At 42.1% G+C, this 25,737-nt stretch overlaps 1 protein-coding gene across 2 annotated transcripts in view; it reads right to left on the bottom strand.

The window, feature by feature from the left end:
• The window catches only part of HHAT (hedgehog acyltransferase), a 329,885-nt gene that overhangs the window by 172,405 nt on the left and 131,743 nt on the right, over positions 1–25,737 (bottom strand). For both annotated transcript variants that reach the window (XM_080824654.1, XM_080824653.1), the window contains exon 8: positions 16,518–16,668. In XM_080824654.1, coding sequence (XP_080680780.1) covers positions 16,518–16,668 — 151 coding nt within the window. The remainder of the gene's footprint in view (positions 1–16,517; positions 16,669–25,737) is intronic.

Genomic DNA, 25,737 nt, shown 5'->3' with positions numbered 1-25,737 from the left:
ACTTTACGTTAATGGTCACACACTTTTATTTTTAAAAAACTTATTTCACGGGGCGCCTGGGTGGCTCAGTGGGTTAAAGCCTCTGCCTTCGGCTCAGGTCATGATCCCAGGGTCCTGGGATCGAGCCCCACATCAGGCTCTCTGCTCCGCAGGGAGCCTGCTTCTTCCTCCTCTCTCTCTCTCTCTGCCTGCCTCTTTGCCTACTTGTGATCTGTCAAATAAATAAATAAAATCTTTAAAAAAAAAAAAAACTTATTTCACATTTTTCAGGGATTTAATATAATTTTCATTTATTTTTCATGGTATCCATTGACTCTACGATATTTACAACTTTGGAGACATAGCAGTATAAACCTAAAAATACTAAAAAAAATACTAAAAAAATACTAAAAATACTAAAAAAAAAAAGGCAAACACTCAGTAAATTAAGACATGCTACTAAGACAGAACCTGGTGTTGTCCCAGCTCTACCACTTACTTCTTAGGGCAAATCATTTAACCTCTCTGGGTTTTTATTCTCCTCACCATCAAATCGGGATAGTAAAATTGATACCCTCCCTGACTGAACAAATAGGACAATAGATGTGGAAGCATTTATGAGTACTAAAGTGTCATACAGGCTCATGACAGTCATGCCTCTCTTGGGATACATAACCTGTTAGCATTAATTCCCTAAAGGCATTCAGTTCTGTACCCATCAGTGCCATCAGTGGCTGGCTGGCACTCAGTAGGAGCTCAATAAATACTCACTGAACAAAGAGAATTTGGACTTTCATAGATAAGCTGTTAAGGCATTTTTTATGATTTATTTAAATAGTCTATAAATGGAAGAGAAAAAATAAAAATAACCTAAACCATTTGAGAATCAAACATGAAGATGCAGAGTAGTTTGGGGAAAGGTCTATATAAGGTCTACTATAAGACATTCTGCTCAATGAGATGCTGATAAAATTTGTGCTGGAAAAGCAGACATATTTTTTGCTACACCTGTTGCCAGGCACGTCTACCAACTGCTCAGTGGTCAGAGCACAGTCATGGGTTTAACCCCACATGGGCCAGGTGGCTTGGCACAGAGACTGCCCCCACCCTGATACTCCTCTCACAATTGCTAGTCTCTTCTTATAGAGGGAAGGGCTCTCAAAAACCATTCCCAATACCAAGAAAACTTCCCATGTTTGGAGAAACAGCATGTTTGAGTTGCATATATGAGAAACTCATTTAAGAATGACCTGTGTGGATTCTTGAGGGCAGCTCTTGTACCTACTTAACATACTGCTGGAACACTGTTGAGTCCCTTGGGCCAAGGCCCTATTAGATCATGCTCTGATGGGGCACATGGGTGGCTCAGTTGGTTAAGCATCTGCCTTTGGCTCAGCTGGTAATCTCAGGTCCTGGGATCAAGGCCCCGTGGGCTCCCTGCTCAGTGAGGAGTCTGCTCTTCCTTCTTCTACCCCTCGTTCTCCCTGCCCCCAACTTGTGTTCTCTCTCTCACTCAAATAAATAAATAAAATCTTTTTTAAAAAGGGAAGGAGGGCTTTGACAGATGAGAGAAAGCTGCTCTCTCTCTCTCTCTTTCTATCTCCGAGTCTTCAGCCAGGACACTAAGGATTTTCCCAGATTCCAACAGTGACCCTAACTCTCCTCTTTTGCTATTATGGGAGACAAGGATCACAGCCAAATCCCACAGGTAACTCAAGTTGAGGTTCTGGCAGTTATTTGGCTTTACTGATGGGACTTCTGTGGCCAATGACCTTGAGGAAGAAAAGCACAGAGACCACATTTTAATTGCAAATGATTTTGAGTCAAAGGCCAAGTTCTGCCAGATGATATCGCTAGTAACTTTTAGGAAATTAAATCTGCTGTCAAATAGGAAATGAAACACAGAAAACATAACATACAAAACCAGTCCCTTCAATTTCTCTAGGAATCAGTTTCATGGGACTGAGTAACCACACAACTGTTTAAAGGAAATACACCCTTCTTGGGGCACCTGGGTGGCTCAGATGGCTAAGCATCTGCCTTCGGCTCGGGTCATGATCCTGGAGTCCTGGGATTGAGTCCCATGTTGGGCTCCCAGCTCAGCTGGAGTCTGCTTCTCTCTCTCTCTCTCTCTCTCTCCCCCTGCTTGTGTGCTCTAATGAATAAATAAAATCTCTTTAAAAAAATAAAGGAAATACACCGTCTCAAATACATGCATCTCGCCCCATTGCAAAACAGTCAATTTCTCACTTGAGAAATCCTGGAGAACCTAACTTGTTAAATTGTAGTTCTCAATTTTTACAGTAAAATGACAAACTGTAAGAAGGGTACCTAATCCCTACTACAACAAAAAATAGTGGTCCGGGAAATATATTGCTATTAGGTCAGTTGCCAACTAGACAAGTAACATTACATGCAAATTTACATCATGATGGCAATGTGTCATAACAGGACTTGGGCTACTGCCACTGTGAAGTCTCTGAAAGTCCATTTTCCTCAGTCTCCTGATATAGTGCTGCTCCCCACTCCCAGCTGAAGAACCTTGGCTGTAACAATACAGCAAGCAGCCTCGCCTGAGTGCTGCTAACTCACTCACTAATCATAACCCAACTGGCATCTGTAGAATACACTTGATGTATATTTTAATTAACTTCTTAGCAAATCTTCTGCAGCTGGTGACATTTCCGAGAAACATAATGACTTCTTATATTTATCATCCCTGCTTCAACAGGAAGGTCATGTCCATAGGCATTGCTTTCCTGAAGTCTGGTAAGATGAGTCTCCCATATAAATAGTCTCACTGGGAACTACATCCCTTCTTGCAATGGGGCAGCCCTCCCAAAATCCAAAGAAGGTTGTCTGCAGGGTCACAGTCAGCAACCAGGAAAGACTGGGCATTCCTTCCTGGATGGCAGAGTTCCTCATCTTTAGGCCTCTCACACACAGGGAGCAATTTTAGGGGAACAGAGGGAAGCAGGCAGAAATGGGAAGAAGTCCACATGTAGGATAACAAGCTGGAAGACAACAGCCTTCTGGGGATAACAAATGGGGGAATTCATTTTTCATAGGTTTTTGTGACTACAGACCAGCGGCCTCCCCCATCTGGTTCAAAGTCTACTGTACCAAACTGCTCATTCTTTACCAAAAAGCCACCTGCCAGTCCCCTCCATACCTTGAGGCTGGTTGAACTCATCCTACCTGCCTCTTCTGTCCTTCTGTGGTTTTATGCCCTAGGAACATCAGTAAAAGCTCCCAGTGAAGTTCTCCTGGGGACCAGTCCCTGTGACCCATGCGAATACTCATACTTACAGTCACTCATGGCCATTATCTAGGTAGTCTACAGAGTCAGGGCAAATCAGGAAGGAGGAATCCTTGGGATTCATCTAGCCCAGTCCATTGCCTCCTAAATTTTAATGTGCATACAGTGTCCCCAGGAGATCTTGTTAAAAAGCAGATTCTAATTCAGTAGGTCTTGGGTGTGACCCAGGATCCTGCATTTCTAGCAAGCTTCCAGGAGAGTCTGATGCTGTGGTCCCTTAGACCATATTTGGAACAGCAAGGATCTAATGCAAGGCTCTTGCTAAACACAGACATTTCCTCTATTAAAGTAAAATACCATATAGAAAATAAGTAAGGAGTGATAGCCTCTGGCCTCCATAAGCTAGACACAGTGACTCTATTAACAAATGTAAGTTTTAGAATATGTGAACCTTGTACAAAGTACCATAAAGCAAAGAGGAATGAGCAATCCCTCTGCCAGGGGGTTGGGGGTGGAGCATAGTTTGACAGGAAAGGTGACACTGCAGCTAGCACTGAATTGTACAGTGGGAGGCATAATATCTGATAGAAGGAAGAGGAGCATGGTGAGCCCTACAGCCCTAGGAGGCCAGCCCCAAAGTCATGAGGGTCTGTGGGTGAACCGGGTGGGCTGGACTGAGAAACAAGGACTAGTTCTTAGTGTAATACAAGGTGAGTGAAAGGAACTGGAAATAGCAGCTTGGAGCCAGGTTTGCCTGTCATACTTAAGAATAAAACGTTCTTTTCTTTTTTTTTTTTTTTAAGATTTTATTTATTTATTTGACAGAGAGACACACAGTGAGAGAGGGAACACAAGCAGGGGGAGTGGGAGAGGGAGAAGCAGGCTTCCCACGGAGCAGGGAGCCCGATGTGGGGCTCGATCCCAGGACCCTGGGATCATGACCTGAGCCAAAGGCAGACGCTTAACTGACTGAGCCATCCAGGTACCCTAAAACATTATTTTCAAGCATGACAAGCAGAGAAAAAGTCTTAACTTTTACTCTGCAGGCCTACTATAGTTTACAATACTTAGTAGAAGGCAGAGTATACATCTTATTCAATAGGTAATAAGTTGGACTGTATCAGAACATTTTGCTAGCATTTCGAGAAAATCCTTTGAATATCTACTACAGTTGGGTGGATCAAAAAGATGGTGGCAGGGATATTGGTTTGAAATTCTCCTTTTTGATGGGGTCTTTGCCTGGTTTGGGGGTCATAAAAAGAGTCTGGAAGTTTTCCTTCTGCTTCAATTTTTTGAAACAGCTTCAGGAGAACAGGTATTATTTCTTCTTTGAAAGTTTGGTAGAATTCCCCAGGGACTCGAAATGAATAAAAGACTTCAACATGAGGCAGGAATCTATCAGAATCCTAGAGGAAAACATAGGCAGTAACCTCTTCAACATCGGCCACAGCAACTTCTTTCAAGATATGTTTCCAAAGGCAAAGGAAACAAAAGCAAAAATGAACTTTTGGGACTTCATTGAGATCAAAAGCTTCTGCACAGCAAAGGAAACAGTCAACAAAACAAAGAGGCAACCCACAGAATGCGAGAAGATATTCGCAAATTACAGTACAAAGGGCAGATATCCAAGATCTATAAAGAACTCCTCAAACTCAACACACACAAAACAGATAATCATGTCAAAAAATGGGCAGAAGACATGAACAGACACTTCTCCAAAGAAGACATATAAATGGCTAACAGACACATGAAAAAATGTTCATCATCATTAGCCATCAGGGAGATTCAAATCAAAACCACATTGAGATACCACTTTAAACAGTTAGAATGGCCAAAATTAACAAGACAGTAAACAACGTGTGTTGGATAGAATGTGGAGAAAGGGGAACACTCTTACACTGTTGGTGGGAATGCAAGTTGGTGCAGCCACTTTGGAAAACAGTGTGGAGATTCCTTAAGAAATTAAAAATAGAGCTTCCCTATGATCCTGCAATTGCATTACTGGGTATTTACCCCAAAGATACAGATGTGGTGAAAAGAAGGGCCATCTGTACCCCAATGCTCATAGCAGCAATGGCCACAGTCGCCAAACTGTGGAAAGAACCAAGATGCCCTCCAACAGACAAAGAGATAAAGAAGATGTGGTCCATATACACTATGGAGTATGATGCCTCCATCAGAAAGGATGAATACCCAAATTTTGTACCAACATGGATGGGACTGGAAGAGATTATGCTGAGTGAAATAAGTCAAGCAGAGAGAGTCAATTATCACATGGTCTTGCTTATTTGTGGAGCATAAGGAATAACATGGAGGACATGGGAAAATGGAGAGAAGTGAGTTGGGGGTAATTGGAGGGGGAAACGAACCATGAGAGACTGTGGACTCTGAGAAACAAAGGGAGGGTTTTGGAGGGGTGGGGAGTGGGAGGTTGGGTAAGCCTGATGGTGGATATTATGGAGGGCATGTATTACATGGAGCACTGGGTGTGGTGCATAAACAGTGAATTCTGGAACACTGAAAAGAAATTTTAAAAAATAAATAATAATTAAAAAAAAAAGAAGGTGGCAGGTAATGAACCTGTAGCTATGGCAGACTGAAATCCCAGGACTTAGAAAACTATGACACTAAATATTTTTGCCTTTCTTCTTGGTATAATAGGAAAAGGAAATCTATTCACTCTTGGTGCTATTGAATGTATGAATTTTCACATAGTCATCTACAAGCAAATGCATTTATGCATCTAAACCTTTCTGGATAAAAAGGATTAGGGTTTAGATTTTAATATATAAGAACATGCTACTTGCGTGATCTTGGACACCTTACTTAGTGCTCTGGTTCTCAGGCAGTGATGATAATGTCTAAATCCTTACTCAACAATACTATTACAAGAATAATTCTAAAAGAGACTTTTTGAAAACTAAAACAATGCATTCTGTTCCCAGCAATCCCTAATTCCTCGTCCAAGTACTCGCAAAACTATGTCTAACTGAATCAGATCTTAGAGTATTCTTCCCTGTAGTACAGAAAGAATATCCCCTTCTACAATAAGAGCTGGGCCATAAAGCTACCTGCCCTAGAGAAGAATGTCAAAAGAGAAGGTAGGAGGGGGAAGTTGAAAACCTATCTCTTATGACACAGTGAACTGTGGGAAGAGATGGAAGTGGACAGAAGAAACATGTCCAAAAAGGGAAGGTTATCTATAGGTGGAAGTAAAGACCCAAGCAGAGAAGCTCTGGCTTTCCTTCCTGGTCCAAATGGTGACAGACCACCTGAAGAATGTTCTTTACAACAAAGGGTGGCCATAATGGGGTAAATATTGTTAGGCAGAGTGAAGGAAAGAGCCTAGTTTCTATTGCTGAGCTTCCTTCAGCAGCCTTATGGCAAGAAGACATACAGAAGTTCTTACATTGAAGGTAGGAAGATGTGGGCCAATAAACCTGGTTTAGGGACACCTGTGATGAATGGCGAGTAGACCACCGCAAAGTGTAGTACGTGGCCTTGCAAGCATAGTGTGTCCCCTGGCTGAGACTCAAAGGGGTCTGCCTAGTCAAGAAGAACTTGGGCGAAGCCCAGTCTGGAAGACAGGAAGTCTGGGCCCTAACCACACCATGTGCACCAGCTTCCCCTCATTAGACCCCACACTGGTTCCTGGGGTCAGATCAGATCCATTGTCCTCTGAGCCCATTTTAATGGGGCTTTTGCCCCCACCACTTCACTAAGATTATTGTTGTCAAGGTCACCATGACCTCCATGGGAGGCCAACTCCAATGTCAATCCTCATCTTCCTTTACAACTTTAGCTTGGGATCTGAAGAAGATTGGATAGAAGAAAGGAGCAATGAACTTAAAGATAAGTCAACAGATGGTATTCAAACTGAAACACATCCCTCTTCTCCCCAGCCCATTTCTGGTACTATTAATTTCTTTGTATAGATGTAAGTATTCCATTTGGCTTTATGCTTCCTTCTGCTTGAAGAACATCCTCAGCCTTCTGGTCTGCTGGCTAAACTTTAATTTCTTTTCTTTCTTTCTTTTTTTTTTTTTTGAAAATGTATTTATTTTGCCTTTAATTTTAAAAGACTTCTTTACTGGATATAGAATTCTATCTTGACAGTTTTTGTTTTTCAGTATCTTAAAGATGTCTTTCTGTTATCTTTTGGCTTGCATGGTTTCTTTTTTTTTTTTTTTTTTTTAGATATTTTAAAAATTTATTTATTTGATAACAAGAGAGAGAACACAAGAAGGCAGAGGGAGAAGCAGGCTCCCTACTGAGCAGAGAGCCCAATGCGGGGCTCAATCCCAGGACCCCAGGATCATGACCTGAGCTGAAGGCAGACACTTAACTGCCTGAGCCACCCAGACGCCCTGGCTTGCATAGTTTCTGACAAGAAGCCTTATGTAATTTCTCTGTACATTCCGTTTCTTTTTTTCCTCTAACTGCTTTCAAAAATTTTTCTCTTTAACTTTGGCTTCAACATTTTGACTGTGATGTGCCTAGGTGTATTTTTCTTTGTATTTATTTTCTTTGGAGTTTTCTGAGGCCCTTAGATCTGTGGTTTATTATCTCATTAATTTTGGAAATTTCATGGACACTGTCTCTTCAAATATTTCTTTCATTCCCTTTTCCTTCTGGGACTCCAGTGACACATATGTTAGACTATTTGATGTTATCCTACAGCTATTTGATGCTTGGTTCTGATTTCTGTCTCCCCCCCACCCGCCCCTATTTTTTTCCCTCCTTGTGTTTCAGTTTGAATACCGTCTGTTGGCTTATCTTTAAGCTCATTGCTCCTTTCTTCCATCCAATCTGACAATGGTTTAGACCAACTTTCCTGGTAAACATGCACTGAGAATGGTGATGTGGGATACCAGGAGCCTTCTTCACTCAAGAAGCAAGGGCCTCCCTTCCCCTCATGTGAGGAGTAATGGAGCTGGTCCTGCTCCTTCCAGTCCTGGGCCAAAATGACTCCCATGGCCAGGGCTAGAGACATTAAATAGTGTGAAACAAAGAGAGACAGAACAGAGAAAAGAAGCAGTGGATGGGAAGTTCCAGGAGGTTCATAGATGATAATCTGTAGGTTCAGGTTTTCAGAACCCCCCTTGGGCATAATTTTCCCATTCCAGGTGACAGCTCCCAGCCCTGTCTTCAGGGGAGTCCGAATGTTAGCCTTATTTCCTTTTGCACAAGCACCACTGATCAGGGATTCACTCCATCCCAGGCCACTGAGAACAGAGGACAGTCTCTGCCTTATTCCCCTGTCCCTAAAACCGTGAAGGTCCTCTAAATTTTACTTTGCTATTTTTGTTGTGGTGGTGGTGGTGGTGGTGGTTTGTTGGTTGTTTTTAGCCTCTAATGAAGAAGAATAGAACTGTTTTCTTTACTCAATCGCTTCTTTTTTCACCAGACACCACAGAGAAATGCGAATTCCTTCTTGGATTCTAATGCTAAGTCATTCAATACAGAAAAGATTGAAACATTCACACTGTAAAGAAACGAATAACCTGGAATGCATGCTTTGCAAGGGAGGCCCAGAAAAAGCCTCAGGCACAACACAGGAAATAGATGATGTGGCAAAAGATGGTATTTTATGTCACCATAAATGCAGTCAGGATGGCAGGTTAACCACTGGAAGTAAGTTAGACCCCCCCACTTCACATGTAAGTCAGTTTTTCTTTTCTTTCTTCTTCAGGAGTGCAGGAGCACAGGGGTTCATTATCTTTCACTCAGGAAATATGTTTGTTGAGTGCCTACTATGTGCCGGGCACCGTGTTAGATGACAGGAAGTTTGTGGCGAGCGGGTGTTTGAGAATCTACAGAAAAACAGTTTCAGTAACCAGTGGATCCCTAAAGTAGGAATTCCTCCTTACATAAAAATAAATACATTTCAAATGGGCTTCCTCAGCTTATCACCAAAGGCAGAAACTACACAGGCAAAGGAGGAGAGATCTAACTGCATACCAATGTTAAACGAAGACATCAAAATTCCTATAAGCATTTACGAGTAAAAGCAGATTGCACTTTGAATTTAATCCTCAGATCTGAGGTGGAACAAAAAGCAACACTAGTTTGCTGAAGGGAAGGTGTAAATTAGAAATAAGATAGTGCTAAAATAAAAAAGAAAGAAAGAAGATAGTGGTGGGGACCCAGACATTTAATGACTGGCAGAGAAGGGGCAATTCTCCATTTTTATTGTCAAATAGTATCTGACCCAGACCAACGTGAGGTAAAGAAACACAGTAGGAGGAGGACAGCCATTACCCAAGCTCCACACAGGAGACACTGGCAAGAAAAATGGAGTCAAGTTTCTATTGTTGGCACCAGATGAACCCCTCTCCTCCCACCTTCATTCAAGCAGCTGTTTCTGGATTGCATAAGGATGCTGGCCCACTGACCCCACAGCACTCAGTTACTCAGGGTTAAATGGCAACTCCCTTTCTCCTCACCCCTGGGAGCACAGAGGCCAACCCACTGCCTGACTGTACCCTTCCCTGTTCCATCTCCCTTTTAGGGGGTCAGTACATAGACAATCATCATTCTCAGATACCCCCAAAGTCCCAGATCCTGTCACACAAGTCTCATGCTCCAGAACTGGGAGGAGGAATTCACTTCAGTTTCATTTCTCTGGAGAGACAGGAAAAGGTGGTGATACAAGTACAGAGTCCAAAACCACATGCTTAGGTTCAAAGCCCAGCTCTACCACCTACTAGCTGTGTGATTTAAGGAGAATTACTCAACCTCTCTATGTCTCAGTTTCATCATTTGCAAAGTGGGGATAACAGTACCTACACAGAGGAGTTTTGTGAGGATTAAATAAACTAAATATATAAAAGCACTCAGAAATATGCCTTGCTCAATGTTTTTGCTGCTTGCAGACCCCAGTGCTGTTGTTACTACCATTACTATTATTACTCTTATTATTACTCATTGTGAGGACATGTTCTAGAAGGGCTTCACTCCCAGTCTGCCCCTAGGTTCCTCATCTTCCACTGCAGGGGATTAGGATCTGTTCTTCAGCCCCTCCCTCAGACAAATCCAGTCCCCAAAGACAAACAGTCTGAATGGAATCGCTTTTCTTCCTTCAACTTTGCAACTCTCTCCTTCATCTGCTCTCAGGGATGTGGCAGGATATCTAAAAAAATAATGACAGGAATGAAGTTAAGAAGGTGTTGACTCCTCATTCCTTTCAAGGAAGACTCATTCCCAAGGAAACCGCAAGCCAACACAGTATTTCGGCACACCAGCCCCTGAGAGTCACTGAGACACACACAGGGAGGTGAGGAACACGAGGCACCAGTGTGGCCGAGGCCTGGAACGCCCACAGCAACGACATGGGGGTGCACGCTACATGGAGAATCTGCACAGCGGTCACACAGAGAAGTTTGAAAAGTTTGCTCTTAAGACCTGATGATGAAGATTTCAGAGAAAAGTGACCATTCCTCCCGGCAGCACAGAGTTCCTGAGCACCCACTACATGCTGGGCCCTGAGGAGGGTGCTGGGGGACACAGGTTAACCAAGAAGAAGGTCTGATCACTCTCCTCAAAGAGCTTACAGGCTGGTGGGTGTGAGCTGGTGGGGACTCAGGGTATCCGTTCTCAGAGGCAGGCACAGTCACATCTCCATTTTCCAGAGAAGGAAACTGAGGCACAGAGAGGTTCCCCCAGAAAATAAGTAGTAGAGCCAGGATCAAAGCCACAGAGTCAGGCTCCAGATCTGGGCTCTCAGTCACTGGTGAGCAGCCAGAGAGCCCTCTGTCAGAAGCTGCCCAGTGTTTCTCGTGCCAGAGTGCTGCTGACTCTGAAAGACCCCAGTCTGAGAGTTTGCTCAGTAATACGCGCATTGGAACCATCCTCTACAGGGGGAGGGAATGGAGAGGAGACAGAGTATCTATATTTGAAGTCAAAATAAATCCAGGAACCAAAACATAATAATGGTTCATAAAATCTGCTCAACTTGGTATTCCACTCTGATTTATGGAAGTCTGTGTTTGGAAGGAAAAGGTAAAGCGATTTTGAAATATAACTGTCGGGAAAAGGAAATATGTTATCTAGTCTGTTGAGATGGGATAAGACAGAAGGACCAAATGTGAGGTAATACAAATGTCCAGTAGCTGGAAACTGTATGCTAAAAGAACCCCCTAAATTGAGGGAGAGTTCAAATCAGTGCAGATTACAGGGAACTCGTGCTTTCCTTCTGAAATTCATGCTTTCCACATATTACTCCCCATTTCTACCACCTTCCACCTCCTTCCACTGCCCATGCTATTGGGTCCGTCTTTTCTGGGAAATTTAAAACACAAAACAAAACACACAATATGGAGTTCACACGCACATCTCTAATTATGATTATTGACTAACATCGTAGTGTCTACAGTGTGCCTGCCCTGTGTTCCTGTGTTAGCTCTGGTCTCACTGAAGCCTCGCAACAACCCAGGGAGGCAAGTCCTATGATGAGCTTTATTTTACTGACTCAGAAAATTGAAGAATTAGGAAGTTAAACAACTTTTTGACCAACCACATGGATAGTGAGGGAGACAGGACTCCACTCCCAGGGCCTGGTGGTCCTCCCCATCCAATGCAGCTGGGGCTCATATAAACACAGAAATGGAAGGGAATATAGACAACATCTAATGACAAGAGTCTTTCTTTCATTCAACAGTAGAGAAAACTGAGAATCGAGTGGATCCATCTCTCCTCTGAGGGCAGAGAGCCCGTGATTTTCTGAGCTGTCACATCCCAGGCTCAGAGCTGGACTGGAGCCTTTCCTTGGCCAGTCCCATCACTGCCCACTGCTTCCCCAATACCACCTACCCACAGGCTGACTTCTCAGTCACCTCTGGCTTTGCTAGATTTTCAAGTGCAAAAAAACACTTAGAAGCTACTCCTTCCTGAGGACCTACTGAACACCAGGCTCGGTCAATCCTCCCATTGCCCCTGTGTGCCAAGTGCTATTATTATCTCTATTTTAGACATGAAAAGGTTAGCCCAGAGCATTTTAATTATTTGCCCAAGTCACACAGTTAGTAACAAGATCTTGGTTAGCAGGCTGCCTGCAAAAACAGTGAACGCATATCAACGGCACCCTTTCCATCTTTCCCCCTTTATGTTCATGCTGCCCCCACCACCTACCCAGCGGGGCTGGTGGACATGGTGTGTCCTTCACCAACTCCACGCTCACCATCCACTCCTACAACCTGAGGTCAGAAATGATTCAAAGGCAGGTCTAACATAAAGCCAGCAGTTTACAGAGCTAGTTTTCAACATCTACCACAGGCCTGGACCAACTCTCACCCAGGCCCTAAATTCTTCTATTGACCTAAAAGTTCATGCCATCAATTTCCCACTGAAAGAAGAGGTTCAGACTCCACCCCAGCCCCAATTCCAAAATGTCCCCACTGATTAAGGTCTAGCAGTACCCAAATTTCTCTAGGTTAGGCAGTGATGCATGAGTTTGCCTATGAAGACCTGAGAGCACCATAATTCAAGAAAGGCAGAGGGCAAGCTGTGCGAAATTCCTGAGATAATTGAAATTGACCCATAACTCACCAGCCGCCATGAGAAATTCTATCACTTTGCACACTTTGCTTCCATAGCTAAAAATCAAATCAGGGGAACATGATCAGACTTCTAATTTGAAACCTCAGACATGCAATGTCATCTTTAATGACTCCCAGCAAAAGATGCTCATTACAGATCTCAGCCTACCTAAATTAAAACATGAAATCTAAAAATTAAGCAGAAAATTCTCAATTTCTCAGGTCTGTAAGGTCACAGAAAAATCACACAAGTGGGAATACACATACTCCTTAGGGTTTTGTTATGCCGCCAAATATATGAGCAGGAATTATATGAAAGAAAAGAGCTAGAAGGGGAAAAAATAAATAAATAAACAAACCCACCAGGTCTTACCCTTCGGGTCTGGGCTATCTAGGTAAATAGCAATTTTTCATGACCAATTTGAACTAGCATGTCAAGGAACATTATCTTTCTGCTGATGGCCAGTGTCATTTGTTTTATGATGTAGAGCTCAGACTCCTCTGATATGGTAGGCTGCTGGCTTCAAGTCTTCTCTCACTGGTAAGTGGACTGAAATATGCTGCAATCAGTCAGCACGGTGTTCAGGTGTGTAAACTGCCTTTAAAATGGGAGGCTAAAAATTCATCTCTCATCACCAGTTCTAAACCTCATCCAGGGACACCTGGGTGGCTAAGTCGGTTAAGCATCTACCTTCGGCTCAGGTCATGATCCCAGGTCCTGGGATCGAGCCCCACATTGGGCTCCTTGCTCAATGGGAAGTCTGCTCCTCCCTCTCCCTCTGCCCCTCCTCCTGGCTTGTGCTCTCTCTTGCTGTCTCAAATAAATAAAGGCTAAAATAAATAAATAAATCTCACTCAGTATGGACTTTCTAGAAGGTCAGGTAACCACTAGACAATCTGAGAACACGGTTTTTTAAATTTCTTCCCTCCACTTCCCATCCACCCTTCCCTTTGTGTCACTATATGACTGGTTGCCACTGCCCAGAGTAATGTGCATGGCCAGCTTTCACATCTGTTTGTGATTCAGTCCCTTCCAGATCCCTATCCAGGAGGAGAAGGCAATTCCCTGTCTGCAGCAACACCTCGATAGATGGCTCAGAAATATTAAGATAAAGCTAAATGTAAACAGAAACTACAAATTCAAAACTTTATTTTCCTTCAGTGTGCATTTTACAGAGAAAAGTTAGAGAGTGGAGACCAGGGCTGCTGTAGGGTTAGGCTAGCAGATCCCGAGCACGAACAGGGTAAATTTCCTCTGAAGGACAGGGGAATATCTGCAAACAGTGTAAAAGAGAAGCTATAAGGTTTATTTTTTCAATTCAATACTATTTCTTCTGAGCCTTAAATTGTGCACTGTAGTGCAGAGTTGACCTCCCTTCCTAAATTCAACTATTTAGTGAGGCATGGTCACAGTGTACAAAGAACAAAGGCCAAGGTGTTTCTAAGTATAACAGGCAAACTGGGAAACCCTTCAGCAAACTAAAACCTGTGAAGGGGAAAACCCACCCCATGTAAGCTGAGGGGGAAAAGCCAGGCTGAAAGTCTTGGGTTGCGAGGGTGGCTCAGTGGGTTAAGCCTCTGCCTTCCGCTCAGATCATGATCTCAGGGTCCTGGGATCGAGTCCCAAATCAGGCTCTCTGCTCAGTGGGGAGCCTGCTTCCCCCTCTCTCTCTGCCTGCTGCTCTGCCTGTGATCTCTCTCTCTGTCAAATAAATAAATAAAGTCTTTTTAAAAAGTAAAAAATAAAAATAAATAAAAGCCTAGGTCACTCCCAGAGAAGACCATGTTTGTCACTACATCACAAGCTCTCGTAAACACTTCACCCTAGAACTGCATCACTCCCAGAGCTCACCCAAAGCTTCCAGCTCACAGCAGCTTCTATCACTCTCTCGCCCACATCTGTCTTAAAACTTTAAGGGGAGGGAGGGAGGAGTGTTTCCACAACCTTGAGTCTACATGATTTGAGTCTAGTTTTAACCGAAAATGAAAAAGGTCTTGGCAGATATGCTCTCTCTGCTTTCATTGTGTATAGACAACAGAGGTTATTGGACCAAAAAGAATTAATTAAAATAATAAAGGACAAGAAGACAACTACTCTGAATGTGAAATACAGTCAACAGTCCAAAGAGCCTCTTGTGACCATCAGTGGGCTGAGCTCTGTGGGCAAGGAGCCTGGGTCTAGCATGCCTGCCCAAGTCTCATGGGTTTTCATTATACCAACCGACACAAGAAGCCCTTTAGGAGAATATGCTTCCTAAGAACTGCATGAGGGCAAGCATTCACAGGGAGGCAGAGGAACCATGCTAGGCGCACACCAGTCACTGGAGATAGGACCCCAAATTATGCTGGGTCCCAACCCATTTGTTTGGTAAATTAATTTGATGAGTAAGTCAGAAGTTAACAGAGCCTCCCAACTAGGCTCAACTTTTAACCAAGAACCACTCTGTGTCCCCCTGGCTAGAGAAAACCCCTTTGCTAGCATTCTCCAACCCTGCCATTAAAACTGGGCAACCTATGATAATTGACGTAATTAAGGACAAATCAAAGCAATCCTCTAACATTACTTGCAATAACCATACGAAATTTCTAATCCCAAGAAGCAAACTGAACCAATAACAAAATGCATTTCAGAGGTTTAAAAAATTTCAGCATCTATAATCAGCTGCTATGGCCCGTCACAGGCTACCTACACCTTTGTTAACAGCCACATCAGATATGATAATATTCACTGAGCTCTTCCTCTACCTGGGTCCTCTATCTTCTGCCTACAGAGATGAAATATAAAATGAAAGGTGCCATGTGAATGAGCCAGAACAGCAACTCCGAGCAGGGATGAGGCTCTGGTGGGGGAAATGGAGGTGCCTAAGACGTGCTGACCCCCATGAGTGAGCAGGTCCCCAGGCTGAGCTTCCTCCATTAGGTTTGCAATTGCAAAAGCAAGCCTGTCACTTATTGCATACTCGAAGTGATAAGAAACACACAGGAGCAAGCAAGCCCATCTGGAGAACATCAGAAACAGAAGGGGGCTGAGGGATCTTTTGGAACAAAAACTCCAGGCCAGCCATACGTTTAAGGGGCAAAATCAAGAAGAGAAAGAAAACTCAGAAAACACATCTGTCTATCCATGTGCATCAAGTATAGGAACAATAAAAGGATAAAAAGCTAACATTTGTAAACATCTATGTGCCAAATGCCTTAAATACATCAGCTTATTTAATATTCAAAACAACTCTCAAATATGGGTATAATCACCCTCACTATTATTATTGCCATTTAAGAGAGAAGAAAATTGAAACTTAGAGAAATTTAGTAAATTGTCCCAGATCTGGGAGCTAGTAAATGCCAACAGGGACCTATTCTATTATCCTAATTCTGTTGTTTTAACTGACAGTCCCACATGGACAGAGGTCATTTTCAAGAAAAACAGAAAGCAATAAAATAATCCATTGCAGCCTATCCCAAGTTAGTAAGACACCATTTACATACCATCCTAAGTGCATTTGTACATAGACCTGGAGAGAAATTGTCTTATCTCACATTATCTTCACAGCTTGGCAGTAATTTTGAGCTGTTCGGAAAGCACAGATTTTCATCCTATTAGACAGATGAAGAAACCCGAGTGCCAAGTGTAGCTTGAGTGAGGGACAGAGAAAGGATGGTAGCCCAAACCCTCTGAAGTTCACCAAGCCATGGCTCCTCCCACTGGACAACCCCAAAAGGCTTTAATAAAACAAACTACTGACCTCCACATCCCCGTGAAACTGAACATGGTGCTCACACAGCGAGGGAGGGGTGGTGGTGTGAGTCCATCCAGGCGCATGAGCAGAGCTGGAACACCAAAGAGCACCAAGTACTTCAGATAGAAGAAGAGCACATGGGCCAACGCCAGTCCTCCTGAAAGACAGGGGGAGCTGTGAGACACACAGATAAGCAATAGGGCAATCTCCTGTTCCTGAAAATACACCACCTGCTCCCACTTCTCCACCCATTCCCTTCCATCCCCTTCCCTCATGCATTACAAAGTTTCCCACATTGGTTTTGAGCAGTAAGAATATTTGAATGAGCAAATATTGAAATCTTCTTTATTACTGTGATAGGCAATAGGACATCTTGGCAGCCATTCTTCTATAGACACTACATTTAAAAGTGTTTTGTATATAGTTATGCATTTAAATTATATTTATAATATGTATTTATATATAATTATATATAATGGATTTCAAAACTACTAGAAAGGGAAAATCCTCCCTAAATTCTTCCAAAACCTCATGAGCTCACACCCACTAGTATGGCTAAAAATCAAAAAGTTAGATCAACAAATGGTGAGAAAGATGTAGAGAAACTGGAACTGTCATACACTGTTGACAAGAAAGCAAAATGGTGCAGCCACTTTGGGAAACCACTTGGCATTTCCTGAAATGAATAAACTTAAAGTTACCACATGATCCAACCATTCTACTTTTGGTATATACCCAAGAGAAATGAGAACAGATACCCACACAGAAACCTATATCCAAATATTTGTAGTGATATTATCAACACCAGCCAAAAGATGAAGCAACCCAAATATCCATCAACAGACAAATAAACAAAATGTGGTCTATCTATACAATGGAATATTATGCTGCCATGAAAAGGGATGAAACAGTGACACATGCTACAACATGGATGAATCTTTTTTTTTTTTTAACATGGATGAATCTTGAAACATTATGCTAAGTGAGATAAGCCAGTCACGAGTGACCACATAGTCTATTCCATTCATATGAAAGTCCAGAAAAAGGAAACAGGGACAGAAATAGAAAGCTTATTAGTAGGTCCCTGGAACTGGAGAGGTAGGGGGTGGGGTAATGACGGAGGTGGTGGCTAAAGGGTAGGGTTTCCTTTAGGTTTTGAGATGATGAAAATATTATAAAATTGACAGTGGGGATAGTTGCTCATATCTGTGAATATACTAAAAGCCACTGAACTGTATCTTCAAGTAGGTGAAATATATGGTATGTAAATTATATCACAACAAAGCTATTAATAAAAAAAGAAAACAAACCAAAAAAACCATCAGGGCCCCAGGCTACAATGGCCTCTTGGCCTGAACTGTGCCTTTCCAGACTGAGAAAAACACAGGATGTGGATGCTAGGCAAAATATGAGGTCAGAGATTCATGCTATGGCCCACAAAGGCCTCTGCCTGTTCCCACTGAGAATGACCCACTTCTGCAGCAAGGGCTCAGGGAGCTCTACCACCTTTCTTCTCTCCTCAAGCTTCCTGGCCACTTTGACCTCTGTGCCCTATGCCCAACGGGGTACCACAGACCTGGGCCAGATGGTGGACCCATTCACACTGGCCTCAGCAGATGGGAGGTGTGGCAGGTTTGGCAGAGCAGTGCTCACAGGAGAAGGCAGAGGGCGAAATGGGAATGGAATCCCTGAGAAGACAACCAGTGGCCATGTGCTGTCCAACCCCCAGAGCGCCTTCCCCCATGTGTGGGAAATCCTGCAGGGCAGGTTCCTGCAGCTGAGCACGTTATCCGTGAGCTACTGAGAAGGAAATAACTAAGCATTAAGAAGTACTAACAAAAAAAAAAAAAGAAGTACTAGCAGAAAATATTACTGTCTGGCACCTGCCATGTTATACAAGGATCTTGGAAAGGATGTCACTACAATGGAGAGTGTGGCTGTAAATGGTAACTCTGTGCCAGAAGAAACAGAGAGCCATTTTCAGAATACATAGTTTGGGTGAAGGCAAATGGTGGTTCAAATTCAAAAGCCACATGTCTTACAAGAAAAAATCCAGGAGTCACTGTGTCTCATTTCCAGTCAGGGTTCTTCAGACTTGTGGAAACTAGACTACAATCACATGTACTGAAACAACTGGGTATAAAATTGTAGCATTCTTAGATAGCAATCTGATAGCAATCAAGAAAAAAAAAACTGGTGTGTGTGTGTGTGTGTGTGTAGAAAAATATATATATATATGAATATATTAGAAAACATATATGTATATAAGTGTGTACATATACACACCCTTCAAGAAGTGGGGTGTATGTGCTAGCAATACCATAAAAAAAGTATTTAGGGGACATATAGCCACACTGAGTGGTGAAGAAATTTGTTCCATGGGGCGCTGAATGGCTCAGTCATTAAGCATCTGCCTTCCGCTCAGGTCATGATCCCAGGGCCCTGGGATTGAGCCCCGCATTGGGCTTCCTGCAGAGAAAGCCACCTCTTCCACTCCCCAACTTGTGTTCCCTCTCTTCCTGTGTCTTTCTTTATCAAATAAAAAATAAAATATAAAAAATAACTCTGTTCCACTGGTCAACATGGAAAGGGCAGGGGACTCTAAAATACTCCAAAATGAACCACCAGACTTTAGTCAGAAAAATCCCAGAGCTAGAAGAAGCAGGACAGAAGTAAGGATGCCTAATTAAAGGGCACAAAGCTTCCAGAGCTAAAATTAAACAGCCTGAAGAAGTGAAGGCATCAGAGGACCCAGGGAAGACTGTCCAAGGTTAAGGCCACCTGGAGCTCTTTCACATCATATGAAGCAACAGAAACTTCTTTTTCCTCTTAACAGGATCCAAGATCAGGGAAAACAAGCTGCTTCTTTCTCAAATACTGCTTTTAATGTGACACTATTTTTATACAGTCATCACATTTGAGGCATATAGATTAAAATCTGTAAGATTTTTTAAATGGCCTATCCATTTAAATATTTTATAATTTCAATTCTAGTATCATACCATCTACATTATGTATGAGGAAGGAGCACTAACACCCCTATTACACATTACCCTATAGGCTTTCTGCTACTTACAGATATTTCCTACGAGATTACAGGATGCTCAAAGCCCATGCCCACATGGTTGAACATCAGGACTTTCAATAACAGGTGCCCAGTGAAGAACAGCTTGCCCAGTGAATGTTGCTAATGGTGGGAAGTTCTTCCCAGTGGTACACACAAGGGTTTGAAGTATATTAAATCCTCTTAAATTGTTAGATCTGCTAGACCTGAAGAACTTAGCATCCACCTAACAAAAAGTCTTCATGAACGCAGAGTGGGTCAAGCTGTGTCTTGGGCCAGAGTTTGCCAAGGACTGGGGAGAGTTGGCCATAGAAAGGCCCCTTGACTCTGTCAGTCAGCTGCAGAGCCACCATCTTCATACAGCTGAGCCTTGCCATCAAGATTTGCATAGTCAGTATAAGACACTGATACCAGCTTCGATTCGTTTCAAGAAGCATGTTGTCTCTGCACTATTATGCGTCCCCACCAGTTCGTGTGCCCTGCCTCACTGTTGCACTCTCTCACCTCCAGCCTATGCTGGGCTCTCGCTTCTATCCATGGCCTGACTTCATCTCTGAACCTTTTCTGTTCCAAGGAAAATGACTCCAGCCACTTTGACCTTGTCTACATCTAACCTACTCTAGATTTTGTTTAAATGCTCCATGACTAAGTCTGTTCAGATTCAGGAAGCCTAGACATTTTATGAAAGTTTATTTTCAGGGCACTTGGGTCGTGCAGTTGGTTTAAGTATCTGACTCTTAGTTTCAGCTCAGGTCATGAGATCAAGCCCCGCATAGGTCTTCACACTCAGTGGGCAGTCTGCTTGAGATTCTCTCTTTTCCTCTCACCCTCCCTATTGTGCTTATGTGCGCACTCTCTGTAAAATAAGTAAATCTTTTAAAAAAGTTTCTTCTCATATAAAGTTCTTTATACGACTGTCTCATGCCTACAGTTAACAATATTATATTATACAATTTTTTTTAATTTGTTAAGGTAGATCTCATAATAAGTGTTCTACCCAGTTTTTTTAAAATAAACTTTCTTATATAAGATCTAGGATAAGAACTAGCAGTATAAAGATTAATCAAGAAGATCTGAACAGACCAATTGCCAGCAAAGAAATTGAATCAGTGATTTAAAAATTCCCAACAAACAATAGCCCAGGACCAGATGGCTTCACAGGTGAATTCTACCAAACATTTACAGAAAATTTAACACCTTATTCTTCTCAAACTATTCCAAAAAAATAGAAAAGGAGGGAAGGAGTAGCAGGCTGAGATGACATCAGGTAGCAGGAGTTGAGCTAGATAGTTATCAAACCATTCCAAACACCTACAAATCCAACAGGAGATCGAAGAGAAGAAGGACAGCAACTCTAGAAACAGAAAATCAACCACTTTCTGAAAGGTAGGACCTGTGGAGAAGTAAATCCAAAGCAACGGGAACACAGGGGAGGGGCCAGCTCCTGGCAAGCAGCGGAACAACAGAGCACAAAATCAGAACTTTTAGAAGTCTGCTCCACTGAGGGACATCGCTCCAGAGGCTAAGCAGGGTTGGAGCCCTTGCGGGGACAGCGTGGTCTCAGGTCCCGCGGGGTCACAGAAGGATCAGTGGTGTCTGAGTGTAGTGCAGAGCTTGCAGGTATTAGAGCGGAGAAGCCAGCTACAGAGACGGAGCAGAGGAGTGAGCTCTCAGCTCAGAGTTACCTTAAACTGTGATCTGTGGCACAGTCAGGCCACTGAGCAGGGACCCCGCAAGATCCAGGGAGGACACCCTGGAAGAGCGGTAGGAATCTGCTGGGTCTGGAGACTCCAGGAGGGGCTGTGTACCAGAGACAGAAGAGCTCGGTCACAGGATGGGTGAGCTCAGAGTGCGGCCCGAGCCCAGGGAGACAGAATTGAGACAGATTGAGCACTTTTCTTGGATGGCGCACTGAGGAGTGGGGCCCCGAGCTCTAGGTGAGCTCTCGGCTCCTCCGGGCCAGAGATTGGGAGGCCGCCATTTTCATTCCCGTCCTCCAGAGCTCTATGGAAAGCATTCAGGGAACAAAAGCTCCCGAGTGAACCAGAAGATTACTTAGCCTGGCCCCTGGCAAGGGCAGTGCAATTCCGCCTCATGCAAAGACACTTGAGAAACACTACAACAGGCCCCTCCCCCGAGAAGATCAGCAAGAAATCCAGCCAAAACCAAGCTCACTGATCAAGGAGAACAGTGGAATACCAGAGGAGGGGAAAGCAAAGCATGGAGTTCATGGCTTTCTCCCCATGATTCTTTAGTCCTGCAAAGTTAATTAAATTTTTTTAATTTTATTTTTTCTTATTCTAATTTTTTTAACTTTTACTCTTTACTCTTTCAACATTTTTTAACTAGTTTATCTTAACAATAACTTTCTTTAAAAAAAATCTTTTTGAACCTTTATTATTATAGTCATATTTTATCCTCCATCATATCTAACTTTATCTTTTGTATACACATAGGATTTTTTCTTCTAAAAAATTTTGGGATACAACTTCTCCTAATAGATCAAAATATACCTTAAATCTAGCACAGGGTTTGTTCTAATCTCCAGACTGAGCAAATTCTCTCCACTTTCTTTTCCCAACCAGCTTATCAACTCCTTTTTTAGCATTTTTTTTTTAATTTTCATCTTTACAGTCATATTCCATCCCTTCATCGTGTTTACTCTTACTTGTATGTGTGTATGTGTGTATAAGATTTTTTCGTTAAAATTTTGGGAGGTACTTTCTTCTAAGAGACCAAAATACTCCCAAAACCAAGTGGGTGGTTCTGTTCTATTCACCAGTCTAATATATATATTTTCCTTTTCTATTTTTTTTAATTTTTTTTGGAACTTCTTTTTACCCCCTTTCTTCTCCCCATGATTTGGGGTTTCTTCTGATTTGGTTAACACCCATTTCTCTGGGGTCTTTGCCACCCTTTTAGTGTTTTATTCTCTCGTTGATATATTCTTATCTGGATAAAATGACAAGGCAGAAAAACTCACCACAAAAAAAGACCAAGAGGCAGTACTGAAGGCTAGGGACCTAATCAATACAGACATTGGTAATATGTCAGATCTAGAGTTCAGAATGACGATTATCAAGGTGCTAGCTGGCCTCAAAAAAGGCATGGAAGATATTAGAGAAACTCTGGAGAAATAAAAGCCCTTTCTGGAGAAATAAAAGAACTAAAATCTAACCAAGCTGAAATCAAAAAAGCTATTAATGAGGTGCAATCAAAAATGGAGGCTCTTGCTGCTAGGATAAATGAGGCAGAAGAGAGAATAGTGATATAGAAGACCAAATGACGAAGAATAAAGAAGCTGAGCAAAAGAGAGACAAACAACTACTGGACAACGAGGGGAGAATTCAAGAAATAAGTGTTACCATAAATTGAAACAATATTAGAATAATTGGGATTCCAGAAGAAGAAAGAGAGAGGGGGGGCAGAAGGTATATTGGAGAGAATTATTGGAGAGAATTTCCCTAATATGGCAAAGGGAACAGCATCAAAATCCAGGAGGCACAGAGACCGAGAATCCCCCTCAAAATCAATAAGAATAGGTCCACACCCCATCATCTAGTAATAAAATTTACAAGTCTTAGTAACAAAGAGAAAATCCTGAAAGCAGCTCGGGACAAGAAGTCTGTAATATATAATGGTAAAAATATTAGATTGGCAGCAGACTTATCCACAGAGACCTGGCAGGCCAGAAAGAACTGGCATGATATATTCAGAGCACTAAATGAGAAAAACATGCAGCCAAGAATACTATATCCAGCTAGGTTATCATTGAAAATAGAAAGAGAGATAAAAAGCTTCCAGGACAAACAAAAACTAAAAGAGTTTGTAAACACCAAACCAGCTCTATAGGAAATATTGAAAGGGTCCTCTAAGCAAAGAGAGAGCCTAAAACTAGTAGACCAGAAAGGAACAGAGACAATATACAGTAACAGTCACCTTATAGGCAATACAATGGCACTAAATGCATATCTCTCAATAGTTACCCTGAATGTAAATAGGCTAAATGCCCCAATCAAAAGACACAGGGTATCAGAATGGATAAAAAAACAGAACCCATCAATATGCTCTCTACAAGAAACGCATTTTAGACCCAAAGACACCTCCAGATTTAAAGTGAGGGTGTGGAAAACCATTTACCATGCTAATGGACATCAAAAGAAAGCTGGGGTGGCAATCCTTATATAAGATAAATTAGATTTTAATCCAAAGATTATAATAAGAGATAAGGAAGGACACTATATCATACTCAAAGGGTCTGTCCAACAAGAAGATCTAACAATTTTAAATATCTATGCCCCTAACATGGGAGCAGCCAACTATATAAACCAATTAATAACAAAATCAAAGAAACACATTGACAATAATACAATAATAGTAGGGGACTTTAACACCCCCCTTACTGAAATGGACAGATCATCTAAAGCAAAAGATCAACAAGGAAATAAAGGCCTTAAATGACACGCTGGACCAGATGGACATCACAGATTTATTCAGAACATTCTATCCCAAAGCAACAGAATACACATTATTGTCTAGTGCACATGGAACATTCTCCAGAATAGATCACATCCTGGGTCACAAATCAGGTCTCAACTGGTACCAAAAGATCGGGATCATTCCCTGCATATTTTCAGACCATAATGCTCTGAAGCTAGAACTTAGTTACAAGAGGAAATTGGAAAGAACCCAAATACATGGAGGCTAAAGAGCATCCTACTAAAGAATGAATGGGTCAACCAGGAAATTAAAGAAGAATTGAAAAAATTCATGGAAATAAATGATAATGAGAACACAATGGCTCAAAATCTGTGGGACACAGCAAAGGCAGTCCTGAGAGGAAAATATATACCAACACAAGCCTTTCTCAAGAAAAAAGAAAGGTCTCAAATACACAACCTAACCCTACACCTAAAGGAGCTCGAGAAAGAACAACAAAGGAAGCCTAAACCCAGCAGGAGAAGAGAAATAATAAAGATCAGAGCAGAAATCAATAAAATTGAAACCAAAATAACAACAGAACAAATCAACAAAACTAGGAGCTTGTTCTTTGAAAGAACTAAGAAGATTGATAAACCCCTGGCCCGACTTATCAAAAAGAAAAGAGAATGGACCCAAATAAATAAAATCATGAATGAAAGAGGAGAGATCACAACCAACACCAAAGAAATACAAACAATTATAAGAACATATTTTGAGCAACTATACTCCAGCAAATCTGACAATCTGGAAGAAATGGATGCACTCCTAAAGACATAAAAACTAACACAAGTGAACCAAGAAGAAATAGAAAACCTGAACAGACCCATAACCAGTAAGGAGATTGAAGCGCTCATCAAAAATCCCCCAACAAACAATAGCCCAGGGCCAGATGGCTTCCCAGGGGAATTCTACCAAACATTTAAAGAAGAATTCATTCATATTCTCTTGAAACTTTCCAAAAAACAGAAATGGAAGGAAAACTTCCAACTCATTTTATGAGGCCAGCATTACATTGATCCCAAAACCAGACAAAGACCACATCAAAAAAGAGAATCACAGACCAATATCCTTGATGAACACAGATGTGAAAATTCTCACCAAAATACTAGTCAATAGAATCCAACAGTACATTAAAAGGGTTAATCACCACTACCAAGTGGGATTTATTCCAGGGCTGCAAGGTTGGTTCAACATCCGCAAATCAATCAGTATGATACAATACATTAATAAAAGAAAGAACAAGAACCATATGATACTCTCAATAGAGGTTGAAAAAGCATTTGACAAAGTACAGCATCCTTTCCTCATCAAAACTCTTCAAAGTGTAGGGATAGAGGGTACATACCTCCGTATCATCAAAGCCATCCATGAAAAACCCACCGCGGATATCATTCTCAATGGAGAAAAACTGAGAGCATTTCCACTAAGGTCAGGAACATGGCAGGGATGTCCACTATCACCACTGCTATTCAACATAGTACTAGAAGTCCTAGCTTCAGCAATCAGGCAAGAAAAAGAAATTAAAGGCATCCAAACTGGCAAAGAAGAAGTAAAACTATCACTCTTTGTAGATGATACTTTTCCACTTTACATGGAAAACCCGAAAGACTCCACTCAAATATGCTAGAATTCATACAGGCATTCAGTAAAGTGTCAGGATATAAAATCAATGCATAGAAA

Source organism: Martes martes (genome assembly GCF_963455335.1).
Source record: "Martes martes genome assembly, chromosome: 15".
NCBI lineage: Eukaryota > Metazoa > Chordata > Mammalia > Carnivora > Mustelidae > Martes > Martes martes.
The sequence above is the reverse complement of the archived record's forward strand: the minus strand, read 5'-3'. Positions and strand labels throughout refer to the sequence as shown.